At 55.4% G+C, this 17,483-nt stretch overlaps 1 protein-coding gene across 2 annotated transcripts; it reads left to right on the forward strand.

The window, feature by feature from the left end:
- The first annotated feature begins 6,061 nt into the window (after nucleotides 1-6,061).
- Nucleotides 6,062-17,363, forward strand: ZMYND19 (zinc finger MYND-type containing 19). Of its 2 annotated transcripts, none has more exons than XM_055400649.2 (6): nucleotides 6,062-6,283; nucleotides 7,515-7,574; nucleotides 8,354-8,460; nucleotides 9,050-9,190; nucleotides 15,489-15,669; nucleotides 15,809-17,362. In XM_055400649.2, the coding sequence occupies exons 1-6, from the start codon at nucleotides 6,233-6,235 to the stop codon at nucleotides 15,950-15,952; spliced, it is 684 nt and encodes a 227-aa protein (XP_055256624.1). In that variant the 5' UTR covers nucleotides 6,062-6,232; the 3' UTR covers nucleotides 15,953-17,362. The 2 variants fall into 2 exon arrangements, with proteins under 2 accessions (XP_055256624.1, XP_088697099.1); XM_088840973.1 differs by lacking the exon at nucleotides 6,062-6,283 and adding an exon at nucleotides 6,815-6,933 and having other exon boundaries at nucleotides 15,809-17,363.
- The last annotated feature ends 120 nt before the right edge of the window (nucleotides 17,364-17,483 follow it).

Genomic DNA, 17,483 nt, shown 5'->3' on the forward strand with positions numbered 1-17,483 from the left:
CACAACAAATTATGAAAAATTCTTAAAGAGATGGGAGTACCAGACCACCTACCTGCCTCCTGAGAAATCTGTATGCAGGTCAAGAAGCAGCAGTTAGAACTGGACATGGAACAACAGACTAGTTCCAAACTGGGAAAGGAGTAGTTCAAGGCTGTACATTGTCACTCTGTTAATGAATTTCACTTCACTTATTTAACTTATATGCAGAGTACATCATTTGAAATGCCAGGCTGGATGAAACATAAGCTGGAATCAAGATTGCCACAGAAATATCAATAACTTCAGATACGCAGATGACACCACCCTTATGGCAGAAAGTGAAAAAGGACTAAAGAGCCTCTTGATGAAAGTGAAAGAAGAGAGTGAAAAACCTGGCTTAAAACTCAACACTCAATAAAATGAAGATCATGGCACCCAGTCCCATCACTTAATGGCAAGTAGATGGGGAAACAATGGAAGCAGTGACAGACTTTATTTTTTTGGGCTCCAAAATCACTGGAGATGGTGACTGCAGCCATGAAATTAAAAGATGCTGCTCCTTGGAAGAAAAGCTATGAACAACCTAGACAGCATATGAAAAAGCAGAGACATTACTTTGCTGACAAAGGTCTGTCTAGTCAAAGCTATGAGTTTTCCAATAGTCATGTATGGATGTGAGAGCTGGACTATAAAGAAAGCTGAGCACCAGAGATCATTGAACTGTGATATTGGAGAAGACTCTTGAGAGTGCTTTGAACTGCAAGGACATCCCACCAGTCCATCCTAAAGGAAATCAGTCCTGAATATTCATTTGAAGGACCAATATTGAAGCTGAAACTCCAACACTTTGGCCACCTGATGCGAAGAGCTGACTCCTTGGAAAAGACCCTGATTCTGGGAAAGATTGAAGGCGGGAGGAGAAGGAGGTGACAGAGGATGAGATGGTTGGATGGCATCACCTACTCGCCGGATGTAAGTTTGAGTAAGCTCCAGGAATTGATGATGGACAGGTAGGCCTGGCGTGCTGCAGTCCGTGGGGTCCCAAAGAGTGGGACACGACCGAGCGACTGAAGGAACTGAGAACTGGGCTGCATTCAGCCAAGAGGCTCTTCCACTGTGTGTGGCATCTGTCCAGGTCCTTTTGGCTGGTGTCTGACACCTTGACCCGTGTGGCTGGGATGGCGGGGCTGGTCAGGTTCCCCTTCCCTGAGGCCTCCCTACATGATCTGCTTTGGGGTCTGCACAGAATGAGGATTTCCAGCGAGTGAGACTGTTTACCTGTGGGCAGGCCCCCGAGAGGGAGGAAGATGAAGCTGTCAGTCCTCAGACCTGACCTCTGAAGTCCCAGAACTTTCTACCAGTTTATGTGTGTCAGAAGAGTCAGAAGAGGGAGATCCCGGGCCGGGGTTCAATCCCTGGTTGGGGAACTAAGATTCCGCAAGCTTTGAGTCACAGCTCCCCCCAGAAAAAAAATACCAATCATAGGACTAGTACGGAAGGGAAAGAATTGAATTGATGGTGACAGTTTGAGACAAACTGACACACCAGCTATCAGCAGGAGAGTCAACCAGCTGAACCGGATCTCACCGCGGAATCATTAGAAAATCAACAGCTGTTTTAAGCCACTGAGTCTTGGGGTTGTTTATTATGCAGCAGCACATATCTGGACCAGACACTGACACTCAAAAGTGAGATGCTGCCAATCACAAAATTCTGAAATGTGTCTCTTTGGAGCCAGGCAGCAGGCGAACCTGGCAGGCAGTGAGGACATCCATCACCAGGGAGCACAGAGACGGGCAGGGCTGGACCAGGACTGGTGCGGAAGTGGGAGACCACTGGCAGTGGTAACAGGCAGGCAGAGGCCAGCTGGTTCCTTTCAGTCATTGATGCTAAAGTAAGATAAAGAAAAGACAAATGAACTCAACAAGTAATGTTCCATGTCCCACCAGAAGCTGGAGGAAATATTTCAAGTCAGGTCTTACAACTGGAAAATAATATTTCTCAATCCCAGTCTTTCCAGGCAGCAAAGGTCCTCAAGGTAAGAAATGGCATCCTGCGGAAGATTAAATCCATGGCATTGCCAGCAAAACACAACTTCAGGGTTAGAAGACATCAAGGGCGTGGTATATGACCCTCTGTTAAAATTGCTGAAAGATCCCCGGGGGAGTGGACCCTCACAGACACTCTGAGCCACACAAAAGGGCTTCCAAGTGTCTTGAAGTGTTGAGCACACAGCTCGACCTTGACGTTCACAGCAGAGAGGAGCCTCTCAAAGATATTTGCAGGGTGACTTTTGTCTAATAAAATGTGTTATAATTTGATACCTAGAAAATCTGCAGTTTTTTTAACGGTTGTATCTGCTTAAACTAAAATGGATGATGCTCAAAATAAAAGAGGCTTCTGGGCCCTCAACTTTCTCCAGGAAAGAAGCAGACTGAGGAAGCTACTTAGGCTGCAAATATTTCCCTGTGGAAAAGGGAGGATGACTGACTGAGGGGCAGGGCCAAGAGGCAGAGAGAGAAGCCCTCCCCAGAAGAGGGAGGGGGAGGGGGATCACTTGCCGGCGCAGACGAGCCCTGACACAAGCACTGTGACAGCGTCTGCTGCATTTCAACCCTGCCGCGTGCCCATGGCTATGGGGGTACGCCCCCTTTGCCTTTTAGAACCGGGTGTCTATTTACTTTTCCTGTGCTTCCCCATGGAATGTGGGTCTTGCAGGGGCAGATAACTTGCTTCTGGCTTTGCTGCATGTCATAAGCCAAGAGCAGTAGTGAGGTGTGGTTCTGGGGTCTTCATGCAGGAGGAACTTTAATAGGGCCAGAGTGTGGACGGGTGGCGGGCAGGTTGTTGCACTGGTGCCTGCCCCCCATAAGCTGTGCTCTCCAGAATTTGTGCTGCTGTGCGCACCGCCCCCCGCCCCCCCCCACATGGATTCCAGGCTTGCCTGCAGGACTTGCTGTGGCCAGCGGGATACTAGCAGGAGAGATTCAAGCAGAGGTCCAAGACGACCTGTCACGTAGAGCCTCCACGCGGTGAGCAGTCCAGCTCTCCTGGCTAAATAACAGGACACCCCACCCAGGGCAGGTCACATGGAAAAGAAGTGTGCTCCAGGTGAATTCTAAGGAAGGACCCACTGACACTGGGTGGAACAGAAGATCCCCTGTTAGTCACACAATTGTGCAAAATAATAAGCTGATGTGGCTGGAAGCCATGAAGTGTGGTCGGGGGTGAGGGGTTGTCACACAACAGCAGATCACAGAGACGTGAGCGTCCCCAGCACCTGCAGCCCCTCGTGAGTGTGCACAGCTCTGAATCCATCTTTGCTCACCCCCTCGATCAGCGCTCCTCTGAAGCCCCCGAGTGCCCCGGGCAAGCACCGGGACCAGACTCTCAGACTCTCCCTCTGTCCCCCTCACGTCTCCACACTCTCCCGGGACCGCCTCAGTCTTGGCTGCACCCAACTCTTCTTTTGCCTTGCTCTCTCAGGGCAGCCTAGATAGGCTGGAGAAGCGCACTTACCCTGACTGGGCAGATGGCACTGGGTCCCCTCTTGTCTTCTCCTAGTTCCATCCTTGTCCTCTCTCCTGGGACCAGCTCCCTCCTCACCTGCAACTGATGGCTTCCTTCTCATCAGAGGAGATGCCCCAGCTTCCTGCATCCGCACTCCCTCACCTCAGACTCCCCCTGGAGCTGGGCTGAGCCAAAGCGCCTGAGCAGCTCCAGGCCAGCCCTCACACTCTGCTCTCTGGCAATGGCTCACCTCTTTCTCCTCCACAGGCTCATTCCCGCTGGTGGAAAACCTGCTGTTTCCTTTCCCACTATAAAACCAACAGTTTCTCTAGGCTTGCCTTTTCTTTCTCGCTTTGGTCGTTTCTCTGCTCCCTTTCAGCCAGAACGCCCTCAAGAGTAGTCGGTCCTGAGGCCTCCCTTCCATTTCCCCTCAGCCCCCTCGGTCAGGCTTCCTCCTCGGTCACGGTCACGTACTTGTTAAGGTGACTGGTGCCCTCGTGCACTCTGTGCCCACCATCTGGGGTCTCTCAGCAGCACTGGACAAGGCCGATCGCTCCTTCTCAGCCTAGTGCTGTCATCGCTTGGCCCACTGCCCTCCGGCCTTCCCTCCTGCCTGACAGCCTCATCCTCTGTGCCAGCTCCTCTTTCCAGCCTCCCTTCCCCCTTAGGATGAGAACACCCAGGGCTCAGTCTCTTCCCTCTCTTTCTCTCCATTTGCATCTCCTCCCATGGCGAACTCATCCAGTTGTATGGCTTTAAGTACAACAAATATGCAGTTGCTGCTGCTATGTCGCTTCAGTTGTGTCCAACTCTGTGCGACCCCATAGACGGCAGCCCACCAGGCTCCCCCATCCCTGGGATTCTCCAGGCAAGAACACTGGAGTGGGTTGCCATTTCCTTCTCCAATGTGTGAAAGTGAAAAATGAAAGTGAAGTCACTCAGTCGTGTCCGACTAGTAGCGACCCCATGGACTGCAGCCCACCAGGCTCCTCTGTCCATGTGATTTTCTAGGCAAGAGTACTGGAGTGGCTTGCCATTGCCTTCTCCGACAAATATGCTAGTGAATGCCAATCTATGCTCATGTATTTAATTGCCTTGTAACCTTAATCTGTAGCATGAGGAAGAAATAAATTTTTATCTTGCTAAGCCGCTGAGGATTTAGGGTTGTTTGTTACTGCAGCATAACCAGGGCTATCCCGACTGCCATCAAAGGTGTCCCCAACACCATCATTTCTTAGTTGGGTAAGCGTGCGTTAGTTTCATAAACATCCTGCCTGCTTCCACCCTTCCCTCACTGTCTGCATCAGGTGCCATGATGCACTAAAAAGTTACTCCTACTTTCCAATCCTCCACTGGCTCACTTTTCTGAGTGTAAAAGTCACAGCCCTCACCAGACTCCACACCCTTCCCAACCTCCACCTCTCTGGCCATGTGCCCTGTTGCTCTGATGCACTCATCGGCTCACAGAGACCGCCTCCACGTTTCAAAAACGCCCACTTGGGGCCAGATTAGGGCCTTGGCACTAGGCTCTTTCCGCTGCCGGGGATGCTCTTCCCCTGGAGCCCGCATGGCTCATTCCCTCTCTCCCAGTTTGCTCAAGTCACTAGGGAGTGAGATCTACCCTGCCCCCACTTTCCCGGGACCTCCGACTCCCTGACGCTGGTCTACTTGCTTCCCCACAGCGTTGGTCACTTTCTAACAAGGCGCGTAACTTGCTGGTCATGGACCTTTCCTGTCTCCCTCACTAGAACTGGAGCAGGGGTTTCCAGTTTGCTTGGTGCACTGGTGTAGAGCGGTTTCATTGGGGGTTGGGAGTGAGAGCCAGATGGAGTGGTTGCCAGGAGACAGGTATATCCCCCACACCCATCCCGAATCGTCAGGTCTGGGAGTTCCTGTTCGGGAAGGATTTGGAGCAGGCTTTTCAGCGCCCCTTATCGAAGCCCAGGGAAGGATCGTGCAGCACAAGCATGGGCTATGGGATCCAGATCCTGGCCCATGCGCGGAGGCGGCCAGGGAGAAGGGCGGCCCGGTGCCCGGTCAGCCAGCAGCGCTCGCGGGACTCCCACGACCCGAGGGCACTGGACCCAGCCACGGAGTCATACAGGGGCCCCGGGACTCCGGATCCGCGGATCCACCCCGGCCTCCGGCCCTCTGTCCACGGACTATTCATAGGGAGCCGCAGCCAGCCCCGCACTGACCCCGACCTGCAGGGCCTGGACGGCCCAGGGTGCCCAGCCAAGCGCCCGCTGCGCGGGCCGAGGCCGGGCTCGGTGGTCTGCGCTGCGAGCCGCTGGCGCAGCCTCCCGCACAAAGCTTCCCGCGAAACTGACGTAGCGCCGGGCGGCCGCGCAGGCTCCGCCCCCGGCCGCGCCCCTCCCCCGCGCGCTCGCGGCGCCCCAGCGCGCCTGCGCGCTCGCCCTCCCGCCACTGGCTGCGGCGTGGCGGCGCGCGCCGGCCGGCGCCCTGCGCGCCGCGCGATTGGCCGGGCGGCGGCGGGCGGGGGTGTGTCCGCCGCGCGCCCCGCCTCCGGCCCCGCTCGCTGAGGTGCGCGCGGCGGTGGCGGCGGCGGCGGCGGCGCGTGGCAGGTCCGGCGGGCGCCCGGCGGCGGCGGCCCGACCCCGGCCCAGCCTCGTCCCGCCCGCCCGCCCGCCCGCCCGGCTCCCACTCGGCCGCCCGGCGCGCCGCGGCCCCGCCCCGGCACCTCCCGAGGGAGCGGCGCCGCCGGCCGAGCGCAGGCCCGGCCATGACCGACTTCAAATTGGGCATCGTGCGGCTCGGCCGGGTGGCCGGAAAGGTGCGCGGCGCGGCTTGGGGCCGGGGCCGGGCGGGAGGCGTGGGGCGCCGGGCCGGGGCCGAGGCCCGGGGCCGGTGTGAGGCTCGGGGCTGAGCGGCGCTGGGGGTCGCGGGCGCGGTCTGGGAGTCGGAGTCGGGGGTGCGAGGCTGGGGGCGCAGGGCCCGGCCAGGGCGGCGGGGCGCACGGGCACAGGCCCGTAGGTTCGCCGGCGGCCTGGTTCCTGGGGCAGCCTTGGTCCAGCGCCGGCTCCGGCCGTGCGCCGTGGGTCGGGGGCTGCGGCTGTGCCTGCGGCCGCGGGGAGCGCAGGCCCTTCCGGGGCAGCGCGCTCGCTCTCCGCCGGCCCCTGCGGGTCCGTAGTGAGCTTCGCGCAGGGCTCGGGCCGCTCGCTGCGGCCCCGTCGGGCTGAGCCTCAGTTGGCCTCGGCCGAGCGGGGCCTCCCTCTGCTTCTCTCCCTTACCGGGCCCCGCCCTCCGCGTGTTCGAGGCTGGGGCTTCCTGGCACCTGTGGGCATTGAGGCTTGGCTGTTTCCAGGAGCCGGCCGGCCGTGCAGCTGAACCAGCCACGGACCTTACCCTGGATGGGAACCCTGTTCCCATCACCAGCGGCGGAAGCTTCTGGTGGGAGAGAGGAGCAGAGGCAGTCAGATGAAGGTAAAGCCGGTTCAGATACTAGTAAAAAGCTCTCCAAGCGAAAGTGAGACTGGTCCGTTTCGGGGACCGTTTCCTGCCCTCCGGCAAGGGGCAGTGACTTTCTAACTATGGAAGGGTGGGCTCCTTATTAGCGCTGAGATCTCTGCAACTTAGTGGTTGTCTGCAGTAATGCCATCCTTTAAAACTTTTACTTGGAACGTTTTAAAGACGAAGAAATAGGAAGGACAATTCTGTGAGCACCTGTATGCAGAGTGCCTGATAGTCGAAACCTTCTGGATATTCTGCTTCAAGCCCAGGCCCTGCCTCTATTCCTGTGACGTTGTGGTCTTGGACTGGGTTTATCAACACATTAAAACGCACAGTTTAGTGGTTGAGCAGTTCTGTGTCACTTCTTATGGCTAGTCACTAGCAGATGGCAGGTGGAGCCTGGTGCCACAACTGTGCACCATGCTGAGTGGGGAAGGAGCAGCCTTATGGCACATCTGCCTACCCTCAGGGTGGATTGACCTCTCTGAGCCTGTAAGGACTGCTCCTGCCCTGTGCTGATTCCAAATGTAACGTCTTGAAACGTTAATTTCCAGACCAAGTATACACTGATAGATGAGCAGGACATCCCGCTGGTGGAGGGCTACTCGTTTGAGGTAAGGATTCTGTTCCTTTGTTGGCCTGCCTACGGTCGTGCCCAGGGGGGTCATGAGGGGTGGGTTTTTGTCCCTGTGATGTGAGGCAGGCCCTTGCACATGAGCTGCTCAGTCAGGCCGGTGAAGCCCTGTCCAGAACCCTGGTCTCCAGGGAACCTGGCTGTCAATGTGGAGCCCCTGCCACCACCTCCATGATGCTTGCTTGTCTTACTCGTTTCCACGTTGCTTGCAGGCTCTTCTCAAAAAAGAGACAAATTGTGCCACGTCTGTGGTTGAGTTCAGTCGGATAGGCTGCTGTTCTAAGGGAGACTGTCCAGGGCTGCCCCAGCTTCTCTGCAGCCTCGGCCTCCTGCAGGGCCGGAGGCCTCTGTTCGACCTGCTGAAGCTGTAGGGCTCCAGCCCTCACCTGCCTGCTGCTCCCTCCACCCTGCGGCCCCGCCCACTCTTATCTCAGCCTTCACCCTTTTACACTTACTTGTTGCAGGGCTCATCTTTTTTACTGGATTAGGGACTTTTTTAAGTGCAGGGGGATTTATTTCTCTGTGTCCACGTCCACAGTATTTTGCAAAGAGTGGTTCTTAAGTGTGTCTTGCCTTCATGTAGGCGGGTACTTCTCCATGCCACATGTCTGGAAGCCTCCAGAGACCACCAAGGTCCCAGGAACAGGCCTGGCATTTGTTCCTCTGGCTTGTTTGTTTCATTCATTTTTCTAAGAGGAATTTGGAATGTTGTCGAGAATTGCAGGCTTTTTAACAGAGCTTTTTCTTGTTTCTTCTCAGGCCCGGATGGAAGTAGATGCAGATGGAAATGGTGCTAAGATATTTGCATATGCCTTTGACAAAAACCGAGGAAGGGGGTCAGGAAGGCTCCTTCACGAGCTGCTGTGGTGGGTGTCTCCAAGCTGTTTGTTCCCCTTCTGGGTTTGCACCAGCCCTGCGGTGCAAGGGACTTGGGCAGCCAGAGACCCTTCTGCCCTCATCGACAGATGGTACCTTCCCCAGGTCTCCTAGTTACTTCTTTGTCATGGCCGCTAACTGGGAGGATGGCTGCTCTGCATCCTCTGGCCCTGGCAGGGTGGCCTGAGAGTCTAGGCCATGTGCCCTTTCTGCTCCCAGCACTCAGGCCACAGCACCTCTGGAGGCAGGCGGGGTCTGGCCCTTCCTAGGTACTTTTGAGCTTGTCGGTGGGACATGGGGAAGGGCCGTCCTCCCTTCTGTGTGAACGCTGAGGCTCCAAAGTACTTGGGGCCACTCGGTGGTGTCCCCAGGCTGTGTGTGAGATGGATTGGAGTTGCGTCCTTGGCTCCCTGAAGCCTAGTGCTTAAGTCCAGGGGCTGGGCTGTCCCCTTTGGGCCACAGACTGGCAGACTTGGGCTCCCCTCAGCAGCCGTGCTCCCGATGGGCCGAGGACCATTCAGAACGCGTGGCTGAGACAGGAGGTCAGGGAGCCTGTCTGGAGCTCTGTCTGTTTCCTAGGGAGCGGCACAGGGGAGGCATTGCCCCTGGGTTCCAGGTGGTGCATCTCAACGCCGTCACTGTGGACAACCGCCTAGACAACCTGCGGCTGGTGCCGTGGGGCTGGCGGCCCAGAGCCGAGGAGGCCTCCAGCAAGCAGAGGTGGGTCTTCCTGGGGCCTGGCGATGCGACCCCTCCAAGCTCACTGCCAAGAGAGGCCAGCTTGGCTCTGTGCGCTGAGGCTTCTGTGGGTTTGGGAATGCTGGTCATCTCCCCTCAAGGTGTGGGGTCAGGACAGTGGCTCAGAGGTCAGCTGGGCAGCCTTCACCTCTCCTTGGTCCAGACTCCAGTGTTAGAGTCTGATCCTGACTAAAGTGTCCTCACACGGCTCTTGAAGGAGGCTGAGCCTCATGACAGTTAGTTAGGATTCTTATCTTCCTGGGGATTATGGTAGTCTAGATTGTGGTTGCAAGTAACAAACTGAGCCCAATTTGGCTGAAGAAAGAATAGGACGCTGTTGGCTCCCCTGCTGAGATGTGGCAAGCCACAAGACCACCTGGAGGTCCCAGGAGCGGCTGCCGGGGCTGCACGCAGAGTCCTCAGCAGTGACTGGTGGCACTGAGGAGTTTGCTTGTTTTGAAGCATTTTTCTGCTCTGCTGGGGATAGGACGGTTCTTTCATCAACAAAAAGGAAGGTTGGGGAATTCTCTGGTGATCCAGTGGTTAGGACTTGGACGTGCGCTGCTGTGGGCCCAGGTCTGAACCCTGGTTGGGGAACTTAGAACCCGCAGGTTGCGTTCTTGTTGTGACTCTGCGACCCCATGGACTGCACCACGCCAGGCTCCTCAGTCCTCCACTGTCTCCCGGAGTTTGTTCAAACTCATGTCCATTGCATCTGTGATGCCATCCAACCATCTCATCCTCTGTCACCCCCTTCTCCTGCCCTCAATCTTTCTCAGCACTGGAGTATTTTCCCATGAGTTGGCTCTTTGCATCAGGTGGCCAAAGTATTGGAGTTTCAGCTTCAGCATCAGTCCTTCCAAAGTATATTCAGAACTGATCTCCTTTAGGATGGACTGGTTGATCTCCTTGCAGTCCAAGGGACTCTCAAGAGTCTTCTCTGGCACCACGGTTACATTTTCAGCGCTCAGCTTTCTTTATGGTCCAGCTCTCACATCCACATATGACTACTGGAAAAACCACAGCTTTGACTACAGACCTTTGCTGGCAAAGTAATGTCTCTGCTTTTGAATATGCTATCTAGGTTGGTCGTAACTTTTCTTCCAGGGAGTAAGCGTCCTTTACTTTTGTGGCTGCAGCCACTGTTGGCAGTTGTTTTGGAGCCTAAGAAAATAAAACCTGTTATTCTTACACTTTTTTCCCTTCTATTTGCCGTGAAATGATGGAACTGGATGCCGTGATCTTAGTGTTTTGAATGTTGAATTTCAAGCCAGCCTTTTCACTCTCCTCTTTCACTTTCATCAAGAGGCTCTTTAGTTCTTTGTTTTCTGCCATAAGGGTGGTGTCATCTGCATGTCTGAGGTTGTTGATATTTCTCCTAGCAGTCGTGATCCCAGCTTGTGCTTCATCCAGCCCAGCGTTTCTCATGATGTCCTGTGCATATAAGTTAAATAAGGGTGACAGTATACAGTCTTGACATACTCCTCCCTCAATTTGGAACCAGTCTGTTGTTCCATGTCCAGTTCTAACTGTTGCTTCTTGACCTGCATACAGATTTCTCAGGAGGCAGGTCAGGTGGTCTGGTATTCCCATGTCTTTAAGAATTTTCCCGTTTGTTGTGATCCACACAATCAGAGGCTTTAGCTTTAGTCAGTGAAGCAGAAGTAGATGTTTGTCTGGAGTTCCTTTGCTTTTTGTATGATCCAGCAGATGTTGGCAATTTAATCTCCGGTTCCTCTGCCTTTTCTAAATCCACGTTGAACATCTGGGAATCCTCGGTTCATGTGCTGTTGCCTCGCTTGAAGGGTTTTGAGCATTACCTCGCTAGCATGGGAAATGAATGCAATTGTGTGGTAGTTTGAATGTTCTTTGGCATTGCCTTTCTTTGGGATTGTAATGAAAACTGACCTTTTCCAGTCCTGTGGCCACTTTGAATTTTCACACTTTTCTGGCATATTGAGTGCAGCACTTTAACAGTAGCATCTCTTAGGACTTGGAATAGTTCAGCTGGAATTCTGTCACTTCCACTAACTTTGTTCGTAATGATGCTTTCTGAGGCCCACTTAACTTCGCACTCCAGGATGTCTGGCTCTAGGTGAGTGGTGACACCATTGTGATTGTCTGGGTCGTGAAGATCTTTTTTGTACAGTTCTTCTGTGTGTTCTTGCCACCTCTTCTTAATGTCTGTTGCTTCTGTTGGGTCTTACTGATCCCGTCTTCACATGAAATGCCCTTTGGTGTCTCCAGATTTCTTGACTAGCTCTCTAGTCTTTCCCATTGTGTTCTTTTTCTCTGTCTCTTTGCATTGTTCGTTTAAGAAGGCTTTCTTGTCTCCTTGCTTTTCTCTGGAACTCTGCAATCAGCTGGATATATTTTTTTCTCCTTTGCCTTTCACTTCTCTTCTTTTCTTGGCTATTTGTAAGGCCTCCTCAGACAACCATTTTGCCTTCCTGCATTTCTCTTTCTTGGGGATGATTTTGGTCACTGCCTCCTGCACAGTGTGACAGACCTCTGTCCCTAGTTCTTCAGGCTCTCTATCAGATCTAACTGCTTGAATGTATTTCTCACTTCCACTGTATTATCATAAGGGATTTGATTTAGGTCATACCTGAATGGTCTAGTGGTTTTCCCCACTCTACAGTTTAAGTCTGAATTTGGCAATAAGGAGCTCATGATCTGAGCCACAGTCAGCTCCCCGTCTTGTTTTTGCTGACTGTATAGAGCTTCTCCATCTTTGGCTGCAGACTATAATCAGTGTGATTTCAGTATTGACCATCTGGTGATGTCCCTGTGTAGAGTCTTCTTTTGTGTTGTTGGAAGAGGGTGTTTGCTGTGACCAGTGCGTTCTCTTAGCAAAACTCTGTTGTCCTTTGCCTGGTTTCATTCTGTACTCCAAGGCCAAACTTGCCTGTTACTCCAGGAATCTCTTGACTTTCCACTTTAGCACTCCAGTCCTCTATGATAAAAAGGACATCCTCTTTTGGTGTTAGTTCTAGAAGGTCTTGTAGGTCTTCTTATAAGAACTGTTCAAATTCATGTTCTTCAGCCTTACTGGTTGGGGCATAGACTTGGATTACTGTGATATTGAGTGGTTTGCCTTGGAAACGAATCATAATCATTCTGTTGTTTTTAGATTGCACCAACTACTGCATTTTGGGCTCTTTTGTTGACTGTGACGGCTACTCCATTTCTTCTAAGGGATTCTTGTCCACAGTAGTAGATATAATGGTCATCTTAATTAAATTCGCCTATTCCTGTCCACAAGTTGCGTGGCACAGCAAAAAAAAAAACCCCAAAACAAAAGGTTGTATCATCAGGACAAGTGTAGGGGCGGCTGAGCGGTCAGCAGGCGGGTGGCTCAGCACTCACACAAGACCAGAGTGGACCTGGGCTGGCTCTGCTGCTGACCACTGCAGTTGCTGGAGGGACAGCCCCATTCTGCTTCACACCAATCTGGGGCCCTGCCCCAAGGTCCCTCCCTGTTGGTCATCCCAGGAGCCAGCTGGTCGGGGTTGCTGTGGTTTTCCAGCAGCGGTCAGCCTGTCCGCAGTCCTACACGTGCTGGGGCAGAGCCGTCCTGAGGTCGGCCTGAGCTCCCCCTGCCTGGTGTCACGTGTCCTCCCGCGTCATCCTTGGCCTCTGCCCAGTAGCTCATGGTGGGAATCAGCCCCTGTGACTCAGGGGTCCCAGCACACGCCTGCCAGGCCCGCACCCCTGCTTGCTGTCCTGGCGCCACCTCGGTGGGCATGAGGTGGCCCAGCCATCCGGAAGGTGCTCTGAGCAAAGGGGCAGTTTCCTCTCTTCCCGTCCTCAAACGCCGGCTGGGGCTGAACCTCTCCTCCTCTCGGTCTTCTAGGACCTCACTGAAGAGCTCGGAAAGCACCAGCATTCTTCCACATCCTGACTTTCACCCTTTTCTTCTTTAAAGACATCTTTGTATTGTGGTTAAATACGGATGACATTGTTTTAACCACTTTCAAGTGTGTGTTTCTGTAGCGTTAAGCACATTCATATTGCAGTGTGACCATCACCACCACTGTCTCCGGAGCCGTCTCCTCTTCCCAAATGAAGCTGTGTCCTGACAGAACACTGTGTGCCCCCGTCCCCGATCCCCCAGATCCCCACCGCTCTGAGCCGCCAAGTCCTTGATCTCAGCTGAGCAGGCTCACGACACTCGTCCTCGGGTCTGGCTCCCTCACATCTCCTCATTTATGTCCTCAAGGCCCGTCCGCATCATGGCCTGTGTCAGAGCTTCCTTTTTAAGGTTAAATAATATTCCATTGTGTGTGTATGTGTGTGCATGCATGTGCGCACGTGTGGATGTGTGTATGTGCACAGCACACTTGGTTTACCCACTGTCCATCGTCGGGCACTTGGGCGGCCTCCTCCCTCATCTGCTGTGAGCCCAGTTGTGCAAAGAGCTCTTCTGGTCTCTGCCTTCGGTTCTTGAGCGTGTGCGCCCAGAAGTGGGATTGCAGGATCCTCTGATAGTTGTGTTCACTCTTTGAGGAGCCGCCACGCTGTTGTCCACGGCGTCTGCGCGTTCCAGCTCCTCCCACAGTGCGCAGAGGTCCCAGGGTCTCCACGTCCGTGCCAGCACGTGCTGTTCGTTTGACAGCAGCCATCCCAGGAGTGCGAGGTGGTCCCACTGCGGTTCTGAGTTGCGTTTTCCTGATGATCAGTGATGTTGAGCATTGTTTCATGTGCTTTTTGGCCCTGTGTGTGTCTTCTTTGGAGAAATCTCTGTTCAAAACTTGGTGGTTTGGTTTTTAGTTCAGCTACAGAGTTCTTTATTCAGGGTGTGAAACCCTTATCAGATACGTGGTCTGCAAATGTTTTCTCCCATTCTATAGATTGTCGTCTTATTCTGCTGTTTCTTTTGATGCACAAAATACTTGAGTTTTCATATCTTTTTTCACAGAAAACTTTTTTCCCTCTCTTGTTACTGTGTCTTTGCTGTCATATCCGAGATCATTGCCATATCTGATGTGTGAAGCCTTTGTCCTGTGTTTTCTCTGAGAGTTTTGTTGTTTGGGGTCTTACATTTAGGCCCTATTTTGTTTTTACTCTTTCTTAAACTGCAGTGTGGTTGATTTACTGAGGTGGCTCCGTGGTATAGAATCCACCTGCCAGTGCAGAGACACAGGTTCAATCCCTGGGTCGGGAAGATCCGCTGGAGGAGGGCCTGGCAACCCACTCCAGTATTCTTGCCTGGAGAATCCCATGGACAGAGGAGCCTGGTGGGCTGTACTTTGTGGGGTCGCAGAGTCAGACACGACTGAGCACGCACGCATAGTAGATTTCCAGTGCTGTGCCAGACCCTTCTGTTTTTAACCAAGTCCCTCTCAGCCTGGCCTCCAGAGACAGCAGGCGGGTTGGAGGGGTTGAACCACCACCCTATTGCTCTCGCAGGGCAGCAGGTGCCTCCTTTGAAGGCCAGCCCCAGGGGTGGGCTGCTTATTGCTTCGGGTTTGCCCCATCCGCCTGTACCTGTGGTGGGGGGGCAGGTGAGGGCAGGTACGAGCTTCTGACCCGTCCAGGCAGAGAAGCAGTCGGGAGAATGGAGAGCAACTGCTGCACCTGGAGGGCAGGTCACCCAGGTCCCCAGATCTCTCAGCACCTTGGGCTACGAGCAGGAAGAGAGCACCTTGGGCTGAGCCTGGGGCTGAGACCATGTGTCCCCATGCCTGTCATATGCCCAGCTGGCACGGTGTTGGGAAGACTGAGGGGCAACACACACACAGCCCTTCCTGTGCTTTTTTATTGAGAAGAGAAACAGGCTGAATCCTGGGTGTTATGGGGAGGTGAGCCCATGCAGCTGGTGGGCCAAAGGACAGTCAGACTGTTGGTCACGGTGGGGGAGGGGGTGTCCTGCGGAGGGGAGGCAGCCGGTCCGCCCTGGGGTCACCTACTGCTCCCTCCACGCCGTGCCCCTTCCAGCTGAGGTGACTGGTCCACCCTGGGGTCACCTACTGCTCCCTCCACGCCGTGCCCCTTCCAGCCGAGGTGACTGGTCCACCCTGGGGTCACCTACTGCTCCCTCCATGCCGTGCCCCTTGCAGCCGAGGTGACTGGTCCACCCTGGGGTCACCTACTGCTCCCTCCGTGCCGTGCCCCTTCCAGCCGAGGTGACCGGTCCACCCTGGGGTCACCTACTGCTCCCTCCACACCGTGCCCCTTCCAGCCGAGGTGACCGGTCCACCCTGGGGTCACCTACTGCTCCCTCCACGCCGTGCCCCTTCCAGCCGAGGTGACCTGAAACCCTGTTTCCTTTGTTAAGGGAGCAAAGCTTATACTGGCTGGCGATTCAGCAGCTGCCCACAGACCCCATCGAGGAGCAGTTCCCGGTCCTGAATGTGACGCGGTACTACAACGCCAACGGGGATGTGGTGGAGGAGGAGGAGACGTCTTGCACCTACTACGAGTGCCACTACCCTCCCTGCACGATGATCGAGAAGCAGGTGCGTGCGGGCCACTGCCCAGGGCTGCGTGTCTCCCCTGCCGGGCTGCCCGGCCAGAACCAGGCCCTCCAGCCTCAACTCGGGGGCCGGGGCCCTGGGTCCGCGTGTGACCAGAGCGGGCCCTTCTGTGTCCTTTCAGCTCCGGGAGTTCAACATCTGCGGGCGCTGCCAGGTGGCGCGCTACTGCGGCTCGCAGTGCCAGCAGAAGGACTGGCCGGCCCACAAGAAGCACTGTCGGGAGAAGCGGCGCCCCTTCCCCCACGAGCTGGAGCCCGAGCGATGACGCGGCAGCCACGCGGCTCCTGGCTCCCTGGCGGCGGGCTCAGCAGCCGACCGGGCGGGCCCGGGGGTCACCCTGCACTGGCTCCTACCCCCGCCCAGCAGCCAGAGGCTCCCCCAGAGCAGAGACAGCTGGGAGGGCCAGCCGGACGCTTCTCATTATTTATATGTTAATATGTTTGTAAACTCATGTACAGTTTTTTTGGGGGGGAAGGCGGGAGGGTTCAGAGGTACAAATAGGGTCGTTTGCTGTAACGCTCACTGGGCGGCCGGGCCAAGGCGGTTGGGGGGCAGCAGGCACAGTAAAGTGGGGCCGCCCGCACCCTGGCTGTGCTCTGCTCTCTGCCTCAGGTGGCATCCATGGGCACAGATGGTGAGGCTGCATTCCACCCGAGTCCGGGCCTGGGTCGGGGGATAGGAGACGCAGACCTGTCAGGCCCGGCGCACTGCAGGGCGCTTCCTCACCGGCCGCTGTTGTCACCCACATGCCTGGGCGCTCAGGGCGGGGGCGTCACCAGCCTTGCTGAGGGCCCCTGTGACTTAGAACTTGCCTGGGCTCCCAGTGGCCTGTACACCTTGCTGAGCCCCCCAGGGGCCACACGCAGCTGTGCCTGCGACCCTGTACCGTCCCGGCTCACCCCTGGCCCCACGTGGCCTCACAGACTCCCCGCTGTCTGCCAGGACGCCCCGTGTGTGCCTCCCTGACCAGGGCCAGCTCCTGGGTGGCCTTTGGTCTGTGAGCTGAACTTTCCATGGCTGCCTTTGAAGAACTTGGAGGCTTCTTGGGCAAGTGTGTCTAGAGAATAGGACTGGGGAGATGGGTGCTAACAACGTGGGGAGCAGGCGGGCACCTCAGTCCCAACCCCGAGCGAGGGCTTTCCTTCAGGGGAAGGGACCCCACGTGCCCATGGGCTTTTGCTGAGAAGACCAGGCTGCCGTGGAGGTCAGCCATGGTGCCTCTTCCAAGTTCAAGTCTTTGCTGGAAGGGGGTCTGCTCCAGGTGCCCCCAGACCGCCAGGGCACTTAGAAAACCGTCGGGGAAGAGGATATATGTGATTTTGAGAGGCAGTCCTGCAGACCCCAGCTGGCCTGAGGTCCCCTCTGGCCAGAGCACAGGGTTGGGGAGTGCCATGCAGCCAGTGTTCTGGGATCTGGGGCCACGTGTGCTCGATTCACCTTCAGAACCAGTCTCCTGGGATGAGCGCCAGCCTGCAGGCTGTGTGCTTGGGGGAGTGGCCAGCTTGGCCCTCCAGCTGGTCTAGATTCCCGGACTAGCACTGACTCCCCTGTGGTTAGCTAGTCCTCAGAAAATTTCACTGGAATGGAAGTGCTGGAGTCTCTGCTGACTTGGAGGACGTCACGCTGGGTGCTGACCTAGTGTGCTCGTTGCTGTGACTCAGGGCTCGCCTGGAACAGCCGTGCCCTGGGGCTTGCTGTCAACTGGCTGGGGGGGCAGGCATAGCTGGTGGCTGTCAACTGTGGCTGGGGGGCGGGCATAGCTGGTGGCTGTCAACTGTGGCTGGGGGGGCGGGCAT

This window comes from Moschus berezovskii, chromosome 11 (genome assembly GCF_049115385.1).
Source record: "Moschus berezovskii isolate FMDL1 chromosome 11, NW_MosBer_1.0, whole genome shotgun sequence".
In the NCBI taxonomy this organism is placed as follows: domain Eukaryota; kingdom Metazoa; phylum Chordata; class Mammalia; order Artiodactyla; family Moschidae; genus Moschus; species Moschus berezovskii.